The 21,053-nt window shown below is 38.6% G+C and overlaps 1 protein-coding gene across 1 annotated transcript in view; it reads right to left on the bottom strand.

Moving 5' to 3' along the window:
- svilb (supervillin b) overlaps nucleotides 1-21,053 on the bottom strand; it is a 56,887-nt gene that overhangs the window by 16,138 nt on the left and 19,696 nt on the right. The window contains exons 14-26 of the mRNA XM_073872383.1: nucleotides 20,732-20,984; nucleotides 20,324-20,410; nucleotides 16,753-17,362; nucleotides 13,481-14,054; nucleotides 11,131-11,266; nucleotides 10,021-10,068; nucleotides 9,078-9,158; nucleotides 5,556-5,703; nucleotides 3,709-3,803; nucleotides 3,531-3,603; nucleotides 2,526-2,706; nucleotides 2,134-2,306; nucleotides 1,894-2,049 (exon numbers count right to left, since the gene is read on the bottom strand). Coding sequence (XP_073728484.1) covers nucleotides 1,894-2,049; nucleotides 2,134-2,306; nucleotides 2,526-2,706; nucleotides 3,531-3,603; nucleotides 3,709-3,803; nucleotides 5,556-5,703; nucleotides 9,078-9,158; nucleotides 10,021-10,068; nucleotides 11,131-11,266; nucleotides 13,481-14,054; nucleotides 16,753-17,362; nucleotides 20,324-20,410; nucleotides 20,732-20,984 — 2,615 coding nt within the window. The remainder of the gene's footprint in view (nucleotides 1-1,893; nucleotides 2,050-2,133; nucleotides 2,307-2,525; nucleotides 2,707-3,530; nucleotides 3,604-3,708; nucleotides 3,804-5,555; nucleotides 5,704-9,077; nucleotides 9,159-10,020; nucleotides 10,069-11,130; nucleotides 11,267-13,480; nucleotides 14,055-16,752; nucleotides 17,363-20,323; nucleotides 20,411-20,731; nucleotides 20,985-21,053) is intronic.

A 21,053-nucleotide genomic window follows, 5' to 3' on the forward strand; every position in this document is an offset into this window, starting at 1 on the left:
TACTTAGCTGTATTTTTTAAGTTATGAAGGTTTAAATTAAAACAAACCAACTGCAAATGCATTGAAATTAACTGGAATACACAACCAAAAAACAAGATTTCTGAACAATTAAAAAAACGGTGGTTATCTCGTTTTGCAACGAAACTCTGTTCATTGAAACGAATCAATAGTTTACGTTCTGAGCAGGCACAACACAAGTTTTCATGTTTTAATGATGTAACAAAAATCATAGCCAATCAGAACATCCAGTAATGTTAACACCAAAATTTACCCTTGTAAATATAAGCAAAATATATATTTCTTTTTCATGTTAATTTTGTTTAAAGTGGTCATATGATGCAAAATTATGTTTTTCTTTCTCTTTGGAGTGTTAAAAACTGTTGATGTATATAGAAGATCTGTAAACTCGCAAAGATGAAATCTCAAACCTAAAGAGATATTCTTTCAAAAGTCAAGGCTCATCCACACCTTCCTAAAACGGATCATTCAAACACGCCCCTACATATCTTTGTTACTGTGTAGGAATATTTGCATAACACCACCCAAATGTATATGCAAAGGAAACATTTATTCTCGCTGTAGTATTGTTGCCGCCGCTGCCATGCTTTGGGAATTAATATTCCAGTGTAGTAGCTTCCTTGTGAGTTTAGCCATTTCTGATGGGAAAGTAAAACTGACACTACTCCATAGCTGAAATGAGGATGATTTATTTAAAAGAGTTCAATTCCAAGTGAAAAGATACATCCAACTCCATATTGTGTATGTAGGTCAAGAAACTGTCTGGCTACCTACAGGAATTGCCAAGGCAGGTGCAACTCTTCCCATTCACCACAGGAGGAGCACAAAACACCATAAAACAAGTGAACATGAACATTGAGATAGAAAACATTATATTTACAATATTAAACTTTATGGCTCCTACATATGGTAAGAGCGTAACATTTCCTTGAGGTATGCAACCAATCACAACGCACTGGATAGCACAATTCAGAATGATGAGCTTTGTAAAAATCAATGCGTTTTAGAAAGGTGGGGCATAGAGGAGCACAAATTATGTATGGTGTTTGTGAAATAATGTTTTTTTAACCTTAAAATGGGTAAAGACATTGCATTGCACCAAATACACAAAATAACGTTCTTTTTGTCAACGCCTTATGACCCCTTTATGTTTTAGTAACTTTGACATGAGGTCTTGCCACTTATAAGATGTTTTTATTTTTCACACTAATATTGCCATTTAGGTAAAAAAAAATTTTTTTTTTTCTAAATATAATTTGCGAAGTTCTTCAACTAATATTTTGGCCTATATTTAATTGCAATTAACAGATATATTTGTAATAGTTTTACTTAAAAGGGGACAAATCATGAAATCTGACTTTTTTCATGTTTAAATGCTAAATTTGGGTCCCCAGTGCTATTATCAACCAAGAAAATGTTAAACTAATCAACACAGTAACTTAGTTTTGGTAAACCATTCTCTGCAAGAATGTGAAAAAGAAGGCCATTGAAATTTGGCTCCCCTGGTCATGTCAGAAGGGGACAATACCGCCCCTTAATCTGCACTATCCAACCACGGCACTGTCATTTAGTGCAGAGATCATCACATTTGCATTTCAAAGGACACACTCAAAATGGCACATTTTTGCTCACACCTACAAAGTGGCATCTATAATAAAATATCTATAGGATATTTTGAGCCAAAACTTTACATACGTACTCTGGGACACCAAAGACTTATTTGACATGTTAAAAAAGTCTTGTGAAATGTCCCCATTAATAACTCAGCAATGTGGTGTGGAATTTTAGGCCAATGAGATTCCACTAAGGGTGGAGGTTGTGTTACAAAGTGATAAAAAGCAAGAAATCTTTTTGAAGTGATCGTTCAAGACTGACCTTTGACCTGCATGAGCATGAGTTTTTTGTAAGGAGTTGCGCTGTTATTGGTCATCTGCTCGGAGATGCTCACACTGCGCAGACTCACGCTGCTGTAGTTCTCTTTACTGGCCAAACCAGCCAAAGCTGCATCCGACAAACTGGGGCTCCTACTCACTGCAACACAAACCATCAGCACATTATACATCCATAAACACTGCTGAAGCCCATCTACTCACTGCCTATAACTCATCTACTTACTCTTCTCCTGTTTGATTCTCTTGCTCTCCAGCTGACCAACGTTCAGTCTCTGCTCTGTGTATTCGTGACGGATGTCGTCTCGGGCCGCCAGGATTTTTAAGGGGTTCTTTGAGGCCTGGACGTTACGAGAGGGACGAACTGCCAGCTTGTGCTGCACCACCGCTGATGTCAACCTGGGGTCCCCAAAGAGAGTTCAAAACTCATGAAATTCATCCTGCTGGTTCTTGGTTAATACAGCACTGTTTGTAACATGATGTGTTATATCAAAACCGAATCAAACTAATTTGACAGGATGTGTTTTTATGTCTGTTGCCGTGTGCTTTCTGAGATGTCGGTTTAAACTTCTAGTAATTTAGAAATGTAAAATTTTTAAAAAACAACTAAATGCTTACATTGGTGTTTGTTTTCCAAAGATGGCATCAAAGTCTTCCTCCAAATGCATTCGGCTGCTCAGACTACGAGGAATATCAGTCACGCGGCGGTAAAATTTTGAGAAGATCTCATCATCCAATCGCATGACTTCCTTCACTGCCTTTTCAGTCACAGTCAGAGTTGTCTCCTGCAAATCTGATACTGAGAAAAAAATAATACAATATTATGAAACAAAACTCACTAATAATAGCATTAAGAACTAGTTTAATATTTTTAATACCACAACCAAATAGTTGAATAATTTTTTGGTCAATTCAATGAGTGGAAAACATGATTTTGTAAAATTCAAACATTGTTGAAGACATTAGTTATAATGCAAGTACACTAGCACAGTGTTATATATTTTGATGTAAAAATTGAGCATATGGTGCATTTAAAGGAAGACACAAAAATGCGAATTTTTCAGCTCCCCTAGAGTTAAACATTTGATTTTTATCGTTTAAAAATCCATTTAGCGCATCTCCGGTTCTGGTTGTACCACTTTTAGCATAGCTTAGCATAATCCGTTGAATCTGATTAGACCATTAGCATCAAGCTAAACTAACCAAATAGTTTCAATATGTTGCCTATTTAAAACTTGACTCTTCTGTAGTTACATCGTGTACTAAGACCGACAGAAAATTAAAAGTTGTGATTTTCTAGACAGAAATATATCGTGTAGTGTAATATCACTATGCCTGCTATAGCCATGTTACAGCAGCAAAGTCACTGATTTTTTTATGATTAGCGCGATGCTAATGGTCTAATCAGATTCAATGGATTGTGCTAAGCTATGCTAAAAGTGGTACCACCAGACCCGGAGATCAGCTGAATGGCTTTCAAAACGGTAAGAATCGCATGTTTAACTCTAGGGGAGCTGGAAAATGAGACTATTTTCAAAAAAGTGTACTGTCCCTTTAAATCCCTAATGATTTTTATTTATACTCTCGCTGCTATAATTGCAGATCCTGAATCAATCAACTCACCTTTACTGTTCAAACGGCCCAAAAATGTTTCAAGCTTTTCCAGCTTCTTATCAGACTCCATTTCTCCTCTGGCCTCAATTTCTGCAACACATCAGTTTTTGCCCCAGTTATAATGCTTTAAATCCAACTTTAAAACTTTTTGGCATTCTAAGCAGTAATATTCATCTCCACTGTGAGTCTCAATTTCTTCTTGTGGTTTGGAGACGCTGCTCTTTACTTTAGTAGATACTGGAGAAATAATCGGACTGATAACTGCAGACGAAGCAGTCAGACCTGACACACAGAGACACACAGATAGGTGGAGAAACAGAGAGACAGACAAGTAAATAGAGAGGTATTAATACAGACAAGTTTCATTCAACAATGACAATTAAGTTCATATACCAATTAGGGGTGACCCCGAATAGTCGAAGATTCGATGCATCGATAGGAGAAGCCTGATTCGACTACCAATCTCACAGTCGAATCGTCGCAGATGTGTTATGAAATGAGGATCATTCAATTTTGGCCGTATATGGGTGCACACATTATCTGATTTCACATATAATAGCTTTCTCACAATATATTAATATACAGCATATCATTATAATTCTGCAAATAATATGTGAAGTAACAGCTTTCAATAAATATTTTTAAAATGCGTTAATAAATACAACATCCCCTGTGACCGGGCTACACGGAGGTTTCTTTGTTAATAAACCATTGACTCTTTGTTTCTACATTTAAAAAATACAAAGCTGGCAATTATATTATGGCTATACTTTTCTATTCTTTTAATAATTTATTTTATTTTATTTATAAATCACTCTGGGTTATCTGATTTAACTATTTGGCTTGTGTTTTGTTTCTGTGCATATTTGTTCTGCACTTTGTTACTTCTGACCTTATTTTATTTAAAAAATGTATCTATTATAAACGTAAATTCTGATCTAATTTAAGTCTGTAAATTTTGGATAGCTTTTCGTTGTATTAATGTTGCGCTATTGCGTGCTGGCCATGCTTGCGCATGTAATTTAGCCGAACGGCTAGGTGCTCTGCGTCTCATATTTAGGAGTTCATCAAACTAAACATTAAAAAACGGATGTTTTTCGACGGGTATAAGTTTTTAAAATGTATTTATCATACATTTTGATTATCTTGTCAAAAGTTAAACTACAAAACAGGTAAGCCGTTTTTTAAAATTTCGGTGAAGAAACGGAAACTATCTGCACCGAACCTATTTCTGCCTGACACGAATGTCTTTCTTGTGATTTAATATTATGGTTGGTGTTCACTTTTAAATGATAGCAAAGAGATTCCTGAAATAAATAATATCATCAGTTGTTTCTGTATCTAAAGTGAATGGAGATGATCAAAGTGAAAGCATGCATGCAGGTATTTCTGTGCTAAAATAACGCGTAGTGTCTATAAAATCATTAATGTCAGTGTATTTCAAGTTATAAATTAACGTCTAATGAATTGTCAAGAAAGATTAGTTTTTATCATTTACAGTCACAATCACCAATTATTTGTCATTTTCTCATTTGTCGGGGGGTTTTTTTTGGTCATGACTGCTTTGACGCGCTATATCTCCAAATTAAATAAAAACACTGAATTAGACGAGGTTTCCAAGGCAGAATCACCTTTGTTATTTTTTTAGGTTTAGTTATAAAAATGTATTTTTGTGTGATGTTCTGTAGATCGTGGCTTTAAAATGTTATGAGGAATAAATAAACGAATGTTGCCTTATATATTTTACCTTAAAAAAATAAATATATAAATGCATCGTCAGTTTTGTCTTCGTTCATCACTTGAAAGACAGTTTTGGTCACTTTAACAGAAAGTTGTTTATGTGTGCTGCTTGTGAAAGAAAATAAAAGTTACCAATTTGTACCTGGTCTGGCCCCCTCCCAACCCATGCACATAAACATAGATATGATTCGACCATCGGTCGACTATGGAAATTTTCGACAATTCTGATTCGAATATGTAAATCCTTAGTCGAGGACACCCCTAATACCAATATGTCACACAACACTTCCCAACCTTTTTTCACCATCTTGGCAGCCACAGTGTACTGGGCCGAGTCATTGGCCGTGCCCTTTCCTGTGCTTTGCCACGCCTCCTCTCGAACGGAGATCATCTGTTTCCTCTCTTCAATTGACATCTGCCCCTCCCTCTCTTCTCCAAGCTTCTGATTGAAAAAAACAACAAGAATAAAAATAACAATTACAACGCATGAATTTTAACCATTTCTCAATACATTTTTTAAGTCTCATCATCTAACTTTAAGATTAGGACCATCAACGTTTGATTTCACATTGATTGTAATTTGAGACTGATTGTAATAGTTATGACCTTAATCAATAATAAAGATATCAATGTTCCTGGGTTAATCTAACCCAACGATAACCTAGTATTTTTAAGAGTGTAGGTATTGTTTATGATACACAGTAAACTGAAACCTATAGACGGTTTTATCGGACACAAGCATGTTGTCGCGGTTACCGCCTGAAATTTACTTGCGATCTGTCCTATTATTTGTTGCTGTGTCCCAAATTTAAGGCTGTGTCCTCCGATGGCTGCATTCTAAAACCGTTGCATCATAGCAACGCGACTGAAGGTCAGTAAAAGGCCGTCCCAATTCGAAGCCTGCTTAAAATGTGACCTCAAAATGTGTCCTCCTTTCTTTTAAGGATAGACCAAATGGATCCTTCACAGCTGAGGCTATCCCGAGATTCATTGCGTGTCTGTATCGGCTGAACATATCGGATAAAGCTTGAAATTTTAAAATAAACATTTAAAACTTTGTTAAATAAAAGTGTGTATTTAGCAGAAAAGTGTCTAGTCACTGTTTTGGTATTATAAGTTGTATTTTGTATTAATCAGGGTTCCCACACCTTAGTTAACTTCAAATTCAAGGACCTTTCAATAACTTTCCAGGTGCAATACTCTCAAATTCAATGACTAAATGTGGGAACACATTTCAAGTAAGAGCAAGGTTACATTGTGTTACCTTTTAAGATACATTGTTACAGTTCCCTTTTGGGGAAACTCGCGCTGCGTCACTGCGGTGACACTTTGGGAACGCCTCCAGGGGTAAGTGCATCTGAATGTGTATATCGAATTCAACCAATGGTGAAGCTAACGACAAAGACAGGGTGACGTAGGAGCCAGGAAGTATATCGCTATCTGAAATATTGCCAAAGACGGCGTTACAGGGACGAAGGAAGTATGTTGGGGAGAAGCAGCGTCTCGTTCCCTTCTCAGGGAACAACAGTTACATACGTAATCCGAGACGTTGTGTCAAACACAACTATGCAAAAAAGCATTTTGGAATGAAGTCTAGAATTTTTATGATATTATCCTACACTAAACAGGGAATAATATGGATTTTTTTCCAGAAAACTTCTTGCATAAAAAATATTCAAGCACTTTCAATGACCTGTATCCATGTATGTTTATTTTCAAAAACTTCCCAGGGCCTTGAATTTTTTTCCTCAGATTCACAAACTGTTAAGGTTTTTAAGGACCCGTGAGAACCCTGATTAATATTATTCGGTTTATGTTGTATTCCTAAGATTGATTAATTTGATATACCGTTGGTTAGTTTAATCTACACCAAAGTGTCATTTGGGTGCGTACAGCAGGTGACGCAAATAATGGATTCTCCAAAGGTCAGACCGTCTCATTTTTGTTCTCCTCGTGGACTTCTGAGGCTGCGACCTTCAAAGACCAGGTGCTTGCCTTCTGTGATCGCGTCAAATTGGGACACAGCTTGTATCTCCTCTGGTGGGACTCTGTTGTTATTGATTCTTTGTGGAAGGCTACCGGATGTTACGTTTGGGCCATACAGGCAGTTTGTTTATGCTGCTGCCACTATAACTATAGATATGTATAAAGGCTAGATGTCTTACGGCGGAGTCTCTAACGTCCTCACCTGGCGGCCATCTTAACACAGACAGTTCGCTCACTCTAAGCATCGAGTTTAATGATGCAGGTACTTTTAAATGACCATAACTTGCTAAATTTTCTACCAATTTTCAAACGGTTTGGTTTCTTACAAACGTTATTAACGTGGCTATAATTCTGGATGCTTTAACATTTTTCATGAATTTTTTTCTATTCTTTTAGTATAAGCATGCAGTGTCATAGGTACATTTTTGACGTTTATAACAAACCAAACCGTTTGAAAATCGGTAAAAAATGAAGCAAGTTATGGTCATTTAAAAGTACCTTTACCATTAAAACTCAATGCCACGAGTGAGCGAGCGTCATGTGGTAAGATGGCCGCCAAAATGTGGATGTTCCACTCAATTGGCCAGCAGCGCGGGCGAGACATCTAGCCTTTATACATATCTATGGCTATAACGGTCTATTAAGCACAGAAAAGACAACATATTTATTTTTTTCTACTACATAAATGCAACACTCTCAGTGCTAGTGTGATTGACCTGGTTTACTTTACATAGCCTATAAATAACCATACATTGACACAAGATTTATTATTTTATTTGCTGTGAAATCACAACGAAGTTAGCATATAAAATAACTGTAAAAATTCCTCTAAGAGTTTATTGTTTTAGATCAAAGACACACAGAAACAACTAAATCTATTGAAAGAACAGATTGATGGACACACTGACAATCCTTATTTATCATTTTAAAAACAACTAGGGATGCACTGAATGTTCAGCAACCGAAACTTCGGTCAAAAATAGGACACTTTAAAATGCTACCACACTGCTGATAAACCTGCTTCTTTTGTGCACCTCTTACTGTGCTTTCACATCGCCACCGGCGAGAGCGTAAATAAAAGCTCTGGCTGCCCTGCCAACGACATTATAGATGGTTTCAGGAGTAACAACATAAACAAACGGCTTTCGTGGTCCACACGTAACTTCCGGTAAACTCCCCTAAGAATAAATACCAACAAACTACTTTAAACGTAGTTTATTTATATAACAAGAAAAATAACTGACACAAGGAAACCAAAACATTTGTTATCTTCGATGAGGCATTTGTTCAAGAGTTCAGTTTAGCAACTACTCAGACCATTAAAAAACTGAAACCGGAAGTAAAGTTTCCGTATTTTTAACGAAACCATATCGCGTCACTGCACTTGCGTCCAATGAATCCGTCTATAGAAAAGGTTTAGTGGATGCTCTGTCGCTCGAATGCATTCTCTGAACTCCTCTCAAGTGGATGTTTCCGCCTTCCGATTGGTTCCCGCCGAACGTTATCGCTTTCATTACCACAAACTTGAACTGATTTCCACTCTCATCGAAGCTCACACTGTACATGGCCCGTCGCTGCTCGCCACCGACTCCCATTGAAAATGAATGACTTACGGCCACTTTGACGCTCTCGCCGGTGGCGGTGTAAAAGCAGTTACTCTATGCTAGTTGCTATTTGATGGTATAATAAAAAGCGTTATTAAAAGTGTATATGTTGTACCGCTGAATGGTTTTGCTTGCTGGACATTTGGTGCAAAACCACCCCCCGTGAAAAAACATTTGGACAATTATGAGAACAGAAATGCTCCAAAATGCCCATGGTCTTTCTTACCTGCCCCTGATGATCTACATATTGGCATTTTGGGGAAGATGGAAGAGGTGGAGGAGAGTAGGTAGAAGAAAAGACAGGGCCCTACACACGGAGATGAACGATGACACATGAAGTAGAAAACAAGAGTAAATGAAGAAGTGTGAGATAAAAGTCATAGGAGTAAAGTGAGATGAAGAATGCAGAAGAAAAAATTTACAAGTTCTAAACATGAAGGTGTTTTATCCAAAACATGAAGAAAATTACTAAATATATTGTTTAATCAGGTGACATCTTATTAATCCTCAGACACACAAGAAAAGCAAAGTGTCCTTCAAAATTAAATAATAACTTTAAAAGCAAATTTAAAGCAAAAATGTTCATCCAATAAATATGCAGAGGCAAATGAGGCACCTATTACTATCTAAAAAATCTAAAAGCATTTAAAATGAGCTAAATTCAGAGTTAAAATTGTAAAGGTTACTTCAAAGATACAGTAAAGGGAAAGCAGAAGTCAAAGCACCAGCAGCTTGAGAAACGGGTCAGCCAGTCATCTAACAGCTAAACACCAAAGCATTAACGATACATTCACACAAGGCGTAAGCGTTAACGCTTCCCATTGACTTGGTGATGTCATGCGTTGCCAAACTGAATTGTGGATCCGTCGGCGCCGAGTCGCTGCCGTTGCTCGGGGCAGAAGTTGAACATTTCTCAACTTTTAAAGCGGCAACGTGTGCGTCAGCCAGTCAGATCGCCTTATGCAAATAACCTAGGCAGAGCAAGCCAATTACGTTTATGGAAGACCGGGGCATGTGTGGCGGCCACTGTGATTGGCTGTTGACCACGCTTCACACAAGCCTGCCATCAAGCGTCAACGCTTAAGCCCCGTGTGAATGTACCGTAAGCCAATTGAAAACCAGTGCTCAGTAGAAAGCAGGACACAGCCACTGAGATGTTTATATCTTACCCAGAGCTGTTCAGATGATGTGAACTCACTCATAACAGTCTGCTCTTCCTAAAACACACAGGTGATGTACAGTATGTGTGCGTGAGAAATGGGCTGAAAGTAAAAAACGGTACTTGAAAGCTAATCTGTCCTTTTTTCCCTTAATTTTCGAATGCAATTGAAAACACTTTACTCTTTATATTTGAATTAAGAGAAGGAGATTTTAGAATCATGACAATACAGTACTCCATGCATGTTACAATTTGCTCTTTTAACAGCACAGATTTCTCAGAATATTCAATAAAGTGGTGAAGCCTTCATTTCTTTATATAACACTTGATGCACTACACACTAAAAAATATTTTATTTTCAATGCAGCACTGGGCCAAAAAATAATAAACCTAACCCAAAGGGTTGTACATTTGTTCTCATCTTCATGTTGTTTTAAACCTGCATGAATTTCATTTTACTTAAGATATTTTGATAAATGATGGTAAGCACACAGCAGCTGTAACCATTGACTTCCATCAGCATATGCTTACCATCATTTATCAAAATATCTTCTTTTGTGTTCATCAGAAAAAAGAAATGAATAGAGACTTATGACAACATGAGGATGAGAAAATATTGACAGAATTTTCATATTGGGTGAACCTTTAACCTATGCTGGGTTGTTTTAATCCATTGTTGGTTCAAATATAAAGATTTTCTGGGTTAATTTAACCCAATGGCTGGGTTTGTCCCTTTTTTTGACCCAACACTGGGTTGAAAATAACCCAGCATTTTTTACAGTGTCGTCTTTAACTTTTGTAAAAGTGTGTCATGATATTATAAGGATTGAAGTCTAGGCTGACAATTCACAGCTTTGACTACAAGAGTGAATGTATGATGTTTTACTACTGGCAAATAAAGTCACACTTCATTGAAGAAAAAGATAATAAAAAACCTAAAACAAAAAACACCTAACACTGTCTTTATCACTTCATTTAGTTGCACTAATTTTAAACCTTTGAGACTTTATGGGAAGATTTTTAAAATATATTATTGCCATTACATGATTTGCAACAAGACAAGCTGCAAAATAACAAATAAGTGGAAATTTTGATATTTCTAGATTTGACAGATTCTTACCTTTTTCTTAAAGCCTTGCTCCTCCAATATTTGTCCCGTCTTGTCGCTTGCTGACGCCACTTCTTGTACAACTTCTTGTTTCTTGTTGATTCTGTTTTTCCAATCTTCCTCTCCACTCTTCTTCAACAGAGCCAACCTGAGAAACATTAATAAAATGCCTCACTTGATCTTCAACAAAAACCTTTCACAGCGTTAAAGTAGTCTGTTTAAAAAAATGTTAAATTACGTGTGCCTTTTTGGAATAAAACATTCAGAACAAAATGGAGATGATTGACATAATAACCCTCTTTCTCATCACTACCCAGCTTTCAGCTTTGACTCTTTTGTCAATCTCTCCCTCTCTCTCTCTCTCTCTCTCATTTCTTTGTGCCCTGCAGAGGAACACTTGGAGTTTTAAAATAGTGTCGTCCGTGTTTGGAGTGTTCGCTGAGTGCAGTAATGACCCACATTCATTTATCAGAGCAGACAGAAGGAGAACAGCTTCAGTCATCCTGCAACATCTCCAGCCATCAGCCTGCTGTTTCTTACGATGCAGTACACCCATATGCCTTAAATATGCCATTCCTATGTTATGAAATTCAATGCACAGTAAATTACTGTATAGTAGACAACATTTTAGTTTACATTTACATCCTTGTTTACAAAGTGCCTAAATAAATCAATTTGAATGGGTCAAATTAGGAGGAAAGCCATTACCAATGGTTTAAAACGATCATAATTCATGTGTTTCAGCGGTCTAGGTTACAAAAGTATTCACATAGTCCCAATTCTTTATTACGCTTACACCGCGGTTACCACAAACATTGCTTTGGTGGTTATTTTAAAATGGTTAATTTAACAGGTCATGTGTGCATTTATTGAAAAATAATGCATACCCATCAAACATTTCTCAACCAATCAGAATAAAGCATTCAGCAGGCCCGTGGTATAAGCTAAAAATAAAAATAAAATTACAAATACATAATTTCAGAAAATATTTATTAACCCACTGGAGTCATTTGTACTGTACTGCTTTAATGATGAATGTAATTAGAGCTCCAAATAAGATAACAAAATCATTTCAATATAAAATTATTCATTTGTGTTTACCTGAAAAAGGAAATGATATACATCTGAGATGTAAATTATGAACTATTACCTGAATATTGTTTATACACTTTTACACAATACACTATATAAATCAATGTTTTTTTCGTGCTGAAAACCGGTGCTCGGCTATTTTTCCACGCTCTGCGCTGAGCGTCAAGAGTTGAAAGAGATTCAACTTTGGGTGAAAAGTTCCGCTCGTCAATGTCAGTTCTTAAACGGGTGTCCAATCACAGTGGAGGAGGGGCGGGACACGTATCACAACAACCAACCGGCTCACAGCTCAAATGTCACAGCTACCAAAATGCTCGGCTTAAGAAAGCTGGCACTCAGCTGAAAAAACAGCTGGCAATCGTTGTCCTTCAGGTGCTTTTAGCCGCGTTTAAAAGATTTGGTGCACACAACCCCTTAAAGTTCTGCATAATTAAGGGCGTGGCCACTTTAGTGACGGGTGAACTGCCACTGCTGTCACTAGAATCGAGCTAGGCGGGCGTGGTTTCAGCAACCGCCTTTACCTATTTTCGGTTATCTGCGAGTGATGCGCGGTGACACATGGCCAAGATGGCGACCGCAGGCACCGCCTATTTTAAGCTTCAAAAAAGCTCTTCACGAACCTATGGGTGACGTCATGGACACTATGTCCATACTTTTTTACAGTCTATGAGAAAAACATATACAGAAAATTATTTTTTCATACTAAAAAATCTTACAACATTGTATTTGATTGTGGAAAGTGTTGGGAGTAGAATAAAAAAGCAAACATTATATTGAGCAACTGTACAGATCTAACCGAAAGTCCATCAGAAAACCCCAAATTCTCTCAATTTACTCACCATCACAGATACAGTTTGAGTTAAATTTAATCATTTTCTTGCTCTTTCACACTTTGTAATGATATTAAATTGTGGTTTTGAAGCTCCAAGAAGTGCATCTATTCATGCTTAAACTAATCCATATGACTCCAGGGAGATAATATACATCTTCTGAAGTAAAAAAAAAACATTTGTGAGAGAAAATGATTTATATTTTGAGCTCATTTAACAATCAAAATGTTGTTGACCACCATTTAATTGCAATACAATGCTAGAAACTGCAAAGTATGGGACAATTTTCATTCTTGGTGAACTTAAGCCAATATGCGAGTTCTTTTGTTTCTTTCTAGCTTGGACCCGTTTGGTGTTGTATAGAGAGTTATTGTGTGTTCGACTACAAGCGGGATATTCAAACGACAACATACACCAAAAAGCAAGTCACAAACACGCACCTTTCTTTGATCGACATGGATGTCATGGCTTCAGGTTCTTCTTGGATCTCTGGCCTTTGGTCTTTGAAGACAACAGGTCCAGGTGGGCCGTATTTTCCCGGGATCTCCTCCTGGGGCGGACTTTGAGGTGGGATGAAGCCCTGGGGTTTTGGCTGAGTTTGAGGGGGTATCTTGGGTTGAGGGAGACTGTGGGCATGCAACTGGGGTGGAGAGAAGGACTGTGGTTTCGGCTGCGTCTGCGGAGGTATTCTGGGTTGTGTCTGATCTTGTCGTAAAGGAGCCTGAGAGTCTATGTAAGTGTGAGGGACAGAAACCAGGTGAGTTTGGGGTTTGGGCTGTGTGGGTGGTGTTGCAGCCGGACTGTAGGCTTGTGGCTGAGGTCTTGCTTGCGTCTGGATGTGGACCTGAGTGTGTTGCGTGGGTTTTCGTTGAGGTTGCGGAGGTGTGTACAGCTGTGGTTGTGGAGGTGTATACAGCTGTGTTTGCTGGAGATAAGGAAGTGCGTGTGAGGAACTTCTCGAGGAGACCACGGCACTGCTCACAGACCTTGCCGTGACACTGACATCAGGGACATCTGGCAAATGTAAACACACAGGAATCCCGCATAAGCGCATTAATACACCATGTTAAATTTAAAGGAATATTGCACTTTTATAAAAAATCCTGATCATCTACTCATCCCCATGTCATCAAAGATGTTTATGTCTTTCTTTGTTCAGTCAAGAAGAAATTAACTTTGAAGAAAACATTCCAAGATTTATCTACATATAGTGGACATCAATAGTTTACAGGTTTTCAGTGCAGCTTTAAAGGGCTCTAAACGATCCCAACCAAAGCATAAGGTCATTGAAACGATCAACATTTTTGCCAAAAATAGTACTTTTTAACCACATCTTCTAGACTTGCACTAGCCGTGTGATGCGCCAGTTAGGCTTGCCGCGATAGTCGGTGAAACGGTGATAACCGGTGCTTCAGCCTCTCACCGGTTAGATCACTTGCCCACCGCGACACCGTCTTTCACTGTCGTTTTGATATTTTCGAGTAATTTAATCATTTAGTTTCGTTAGAGAGAGCAAACTGAATGTGTTCTTTGAGAATTACCTGCGCACATTGACTCAAGCACTTAACTTAACCAGCTGTTGCACTCGCATTGCATGCAAATTCATACGCAATTTAACGCAGCGTACGCAAGCACTGCATTTAAACAGTTGCGTAATTCAAAAGTGAAAGTAAAATGTGAACGTCTGCATGCACATTTACAAGCCCCTCCCACACGGTGACACCGGTATCACCGGGTTTGTGACGCGCTGTTTAACCGGTGGGAAAATTACGTCACCGTGGCAACCCTAGCGCCAGTGCGCACTTTATGCAATCATGTGGAAAGATCACGTGTTACATATGTGAAACGCACACTTGCGGACCATTTTAAACCATAAACTGACTCAAAGACATGAATTAGTATCATCCCACATACAACAATGTCAGAACGGTCCTCATTATCCACACTTGTAAACACTGGAGTGGCAGTTTCGCATACGTCCTGTGTGACCTTTCGATGTGATTACGTAATACGCAAGGTTGTGCTGGCGCATCACACGGCTAGTGCAAGACAAGAAGTTGTAGTTAAAAATAACTTTATTTTTTTGTAAAAATTATGACTTTTTCGCTAGATAAGACCCTTATGCCTTGGTTGGGATCTTTTAGAGTTGCGTTAAAACTGCATTGAAACTAAACTGTTGAGGTCCATTTAAGTCCGCTACAAAAAAATCCTGGAATGTTTTTCTCAAAAAACTTTATTTTTATCTGAGCAAAGAAAGACAAAAACATCTCAGCATTAGGAGACATATACCTTTTCTTGTATCGAATTTGTGACCCTGTGTACGAATGTTTCATAATCGGCTTAAAATCGATTATGTTACTTATTGATAACAATCTTTGACATGACCTTACTTGGTCAATATTGAAGATATTACGGTTATATTTCACAGAAGGTTCTTTACCTCATGTACCATTGCAGAATTGAGCAAACTTTAGCATTATTTTCTAAATGTCTATAAAAGACTATTGCGAAATGACAGTGTTTTCATTAACCGATGATATGCGACTGAAACGTAGTTTTTAGTTTCGCGACAAGTCATTCCAAACATTACGTCGACTGATGTTGGTACTGTAAGTTTACTTATAACACATCCACCGCACTACACATTATTTTAACCAAATGAGACGTAAGAGTATTACCTAAACATTGATGCCAAGGAAAGCCCCTTATACTATAGAAGGCAACCTAAAAATGCAAATAAACAGCAATGTTTCCATTTGTAAAATACCCCTTTTTTCTGAATTGCCTGAAAAACCACCTCATGCGAGTGTAAAAACTTTTTGCAATATACTATATGGGAGTTTTTGTGAAATAGATGTTTCCATTGGCCATATTTTTAATTCGCAAAGTCAATTTGCGCAATTTAAAGGCTACTGACAAATGACTTTAGCTGGGTTTTAAAGGCCGAGACACATGTATAAAACACATTAAATATTCCCATCTGTCACATTAATACTACACAATTTGTGTGTAGCCGCAACAATCTAACATAGCGGACGTACACATCCATGCATCAAACCCCAGAAATGGCATAACACACCAGCTCACACACCAGCTCAAGAGAAAAGCAGACACATTTATCACAGAACTCAATCAATATCTGACACACATATCCAGTCCTATAAAACACAACTTGCAATGTGAAAAAGCTAAAAAAAATCATTTATCCTAAAAAAAGTCACTGTCGCATTCAGCCGTCATTGCATGAGACGTGTATTAACCCCAATAACTGATTTTCCCATTTTGTCTTGTATCGGAGCATGCACATTTCTCCCCACTCTTACAATTCCTGTCTTTCATTCATTTTCTCCTTTACTACAAAATAATGAATGCAATCACGCTCCGAGTCTCACACATACACAGGCGCCTCTCGGCTGCAGATAGTAACAGCTTTGAAGCCTGCAAACAAAAGCCACAGAGGAGAGCATCACTCAACTTTGCCTTCTGCCCAATTCAGTTCTGCATCATTAGTTTTGCACGGCTCAGACAAAGACGACAGGGCGTCTGATGTATGATAAATTATGCTAATCACATTCGACTCCAGCAGCGTGTAGGCTGGAACCCGATCTCCGGTTAACCCTGTTAACCCAATCAGAGGCAGACATGCAGCCAAGTGTAACACATGTGACCGAATCAATAGCTTGTAACTCTCTTTTCATCATTCATTGCTTACCTGAGCCGATGGGTCTCGTATTGCTTCCTCTCGCCGTCTGATGAGCGTCTGGTGACAAGTAGCTTCCTTGTGAGACGGGTGTACTTTGTTTCTCCCTCTCCTGCGGGTCTCTCAGCTCTGTCTTTCCCCCGTCGTGAGGGGGTGTGCGTCTGAGCACATGTGTGTGTTGCGGTGGGGTCGCATTAGGAACGTGAGGCGGCTCCGACTCTCTCTCTTCTCTTCCCAAGTAACCGAGTCTTCCCCTCCGCCCACTCTCCTCTTGTTTTCTCCCACTGGGTGAAATCTGCGGGGCCCCACCCTTGGTGCATGACGATTGGCTGAGGGGTTCTGCCGGAGGCGGGGACTGAATATCAGGTGTGGGCTTCTCCCCACTCTCTGTGAGGCTGAAGTATCGAACCCCTCTCTCATAGGCTGGGAGCTGAGCGGTGCGCGTCTGACTGGGCGAGCCCGGAGCGTAGACGGGTGCCGTGGACATCCCCGAGCGAACATCTGCGGTCATTGATGGGGAAGCGCTTGTCACCGTGGCAACAGAAGCCTGGGTGGTGGCCGCAGCAGCGGAGTGGACCAGTGATGCGGCGAGAGGCTCCAATTTCATACTTCCATTTTGTAGCTACAGAGAAAAAGAGACCCTATTATTTTCAGATGGCTTTGTAAATGGCGCTTACATTTATAGAGGTCAGAGGTCACATACAGAACACAGTGACAGCTGGCAGGGGTGGACGCGCTTAGCATACAGAACGACATTATCAATAAACCTTTCAGACACGCAGACATGCAAGACTCCAGCATATTTCGGGTCAAAATTCGCATAGCTCACTTGGTAGATCACTGCAGCCCTGGACATTACATATTTTCATTGTATGGAGACACTCATTTGTGTTCCATGTAAGAAAATCATCCAGGTCTGAAGCAATTTTATTTTTGGCTGAATCATTTCTTTCATAAATTTAAAGTCCGCCTGTGGTTGATAAAAATCATCTTTGAGCATCAAAACAGCATATGTAAAAGTTTTTCATTTGATAATAACGTCTTTATGCCTTGAATGATATCCGAATATACGTTTATGCAAATTAGTCCCGCTTCTACTCAAATCAAACTAGCTTGGACTATACAGGGTTTTCCGCAGAAAATTTGTTAGTTAACGTGGTAAGGTTGGGCGGGTGGTTGTGGCCGGGGCATGGCAATCAAAGGGGCGGGGCGTACACATCATGATGAAAATGAAAATATTTTTATTTAAAACACTCAAATAAAACTTAATTTTGAAGAAACTATGAACACATAATAGAATATTAATGAATTAAATGTTTTCAACAGATACCTCTAACGAAAATAGCTGCATGATAAAGTGAAACTAAAGGGTTGATAAACACAAACTAATGCAGATGTTGTAGAACGTCAGGCGAACAATGATAGATAGCGCTAAGATTGTAAAAACTGATTATTTTCCACTATTAATAACATTATCTTAAATGGGTGTAACTACTGTAGCATGTAAATTATGCACATAAATAACGTGAGCAAGAGCGCTCAACAATTATATCAAATCAACAGGCACGTAAAACCTAGCTAGCAGGTTGCTCAAACAACAAAAATCACCAGATAACTTACTTTAAATTTGCAAGAACTATAGACTAATACAATAACAGGCTTAAATAAACCCAAAACATAAGTCCACTTACAGTTCTCACGGACACGCGTTTTATCAACTGGCTATCCTCTAGACAGTTGACGGACCATTTCGGCCATGTGGCGCGCGTGCACGCTCGCGGTGTGAAGCTTATCTGCTCTATTCTCCGAGATGTTTTATCAACTGGCTACTAGTTATCCTCCAGACAGTGACGAAAAACGTCTTTCTCTCAATTGGCCATGTGTCGCGCGTGTGCCTGCTCGCAGTGTGAAGAGCGTCCGCGCTATTCTCCGAGATGCACTTGATGGATTTAGTACAGCAATTTTTTTTTTTTGGACGACCTTGTTAAGGCGGTAGGGTTTCACAGCTTAGGCGGGCCGCCCGAACTGCAAAGTGCTGCGGGAAACCCTGCGATAGTTATGAATATGTGAATCCACTCAAAATCGCACCAGCTCAGACCATAGATTCATATGTACATAGATGCTGCATTCGGGAGTTCCAGACACATTTCACAATGCATTCATGAGTTACATACATAGACTGTAAAAAAAAAAAAAACGACGCAACGTCGCTTCCTTCCATTGTAATGAACTGAACGTAAAATATCCCACGGTGGACGCTGGCATGTTACGCAAAAACGTCAGTTATGAGCCAGGACATGCGCAGAAGGAATCGTCCGCGGAGCCCTGAGAATGACCTGCCCAAACGCTTGTGCCCCCAATTCAATCACGGCCCCTGAACGTCTCTGGTCACTGGTTTGCTTAAATAAGAGAAGTTAAATACAACACATTTTGTCAGACGCATGGGCGGGTTTCAAGTTTCAAGGTATACTGAGGTTTAAACAGTCAAGGTTTCAAAACCACTAAAATGTTCTGTGATACCGTATACAAGATATGAGCTGTGTTTATACAAAATTCATTAAATCATTAAGTCATGTGATTGATTTAATTTTTACATTTAATATACATTACGAAAATATTATATATTTTTTGAAAGCATATTATAATTTAGAGGCTTTATTTTCAAAAAATAACACATTTTAGTGTTGCAATGCCAATAACGCAACACTGTGAAACCGTGGTATTTTTGCTAAAGGTTATCATACCCCCAGAATCTTATACCTATTTGTCAGTGTGAAATAACAGAAAGCGAAAATGAAGTAGTTAGTTATATCTTTAATCTTCCCCCGAAGTTTCGAGAGTCCACTCAGAGAAGCTGTCAATCACAACTGTCAATAACCTCTTGTACCGTTTCTATAGCATTAAAGTACTAGCTAAATGAAAGTTACTGAACTAAACATATGGTATATCAACTACAATAAAGGACCAAAACCATATTTCAGAAACTTTTATTGGAAGTGTAATATATATTTTATTTTGACCCGAGTCCTGTTCGTTTACATGGAGAGGGCGGGGTTTATCATTTGTACTGCAGCCATCAAAGATCCAGTGGCTTCACTTTTTAAGATGTATGAGGAACAATTGGTTACGTCTTTGCAGCACACAATTTTTTTCGCCACTGAAGACTGCGATCGTTCCAGCGCATACATATCTATGGCTCAGACTGTCTGGTCTATTTGCTTAACTGTGTTGATGTGACTGGTTGCATGTTTGTGACATAAGAAACAGAGGCGATTTCAAACCGTGGTTTTGTGAGGGTCTTTACAAAACTGCAATTTTATGGAGAAAATACTCAGCAGTTGTGTTGAATAATTGATTTGCACATTGTTTGTTTTAAAGCATATTAAAAACACAATATAAACACCAATTAAAACTTGATATCCACCACAGGGGGAGTTTAGGCATCTCCTCATGAATCAGCCAAGTCTTCAAACAGCAACAAAAGCAAAATTATAAAGCAGCAAATTTTTGTCCGAAAATGCATAAAGGCTATAAAGGCAAGACTCGTACTAATCAGCCAATCAAAAACCTCAGATCGTCTTACTTGCTCGCTTTGAGGAGGACCAACACTGTTACTAGTCACAGTGGGTCCATCAGTATGACTGGATGGATCTACGTCATTTTTCAATTCCTGCGAATGGCACAACATCTCTTTACGTTCAGGACTGGGATTTATCGACAACTTCTAAACTATTTAGACCAAAATGCCAGTCCGAGTTTTCTTGAATGTGTAAGTGTGTAATTTCTGTGCCAATTGGAAATGCAAAACAATATATTCTAAATAAACAGAAAAAGTAATAAAACAATTAATAACTCTTACACTTAAAAAAAGTAAAGCAATGACTTTCTTCAGAAAAGTGTAAGAGTTAACATTAAAATGATACACTTTTAAACTTTTCAGAAATGATCGTAAGATACACAAGTAGAAATCAAACAAAGATGGAGTCCGCACCTGGCCAACTTCGCCCTGTGTGATTGGTTGGGTCTGGAAGCGAGCGTTGGCCCTTCTCTGGCGTGTGTCAGGTCGTGGTCCATTTGATGACTGGCCGGGAACTTGTGACAAGCGATTGAACAATGCCATTTTCTCAGCCAGAGTTAATGATGATATGTCTGGTTCCTCAACACCCTCCTCCTCTTCTTCTGGCACCGCCTCTTTTAGAGCACCATCTTTTTCTTGCTCCTGGTGGCTCGAAGATGCCTGCAGGCTAGATGATGAATATCAGGTTGTTTATGCCATTTAAAAAAATATTATACACATATTAAAGTCTTGTTAC

Source organism: Misgurnus anguillicaudatus, chromosome 2 (assembly GCF_027580225.2).
Source record: "Misgurnus anguillicaudatus chromosome 2, ASM2758022v2, whole genome shotgun sequence".
Taxonomy (NCBI): domain Eukaryota; kingdom Metazoa; phylum Chordata; class Actinopteri; order Cypriniformes; family Cobitidae; genus Misgurnus; species Misgurnus anguillicaudatus.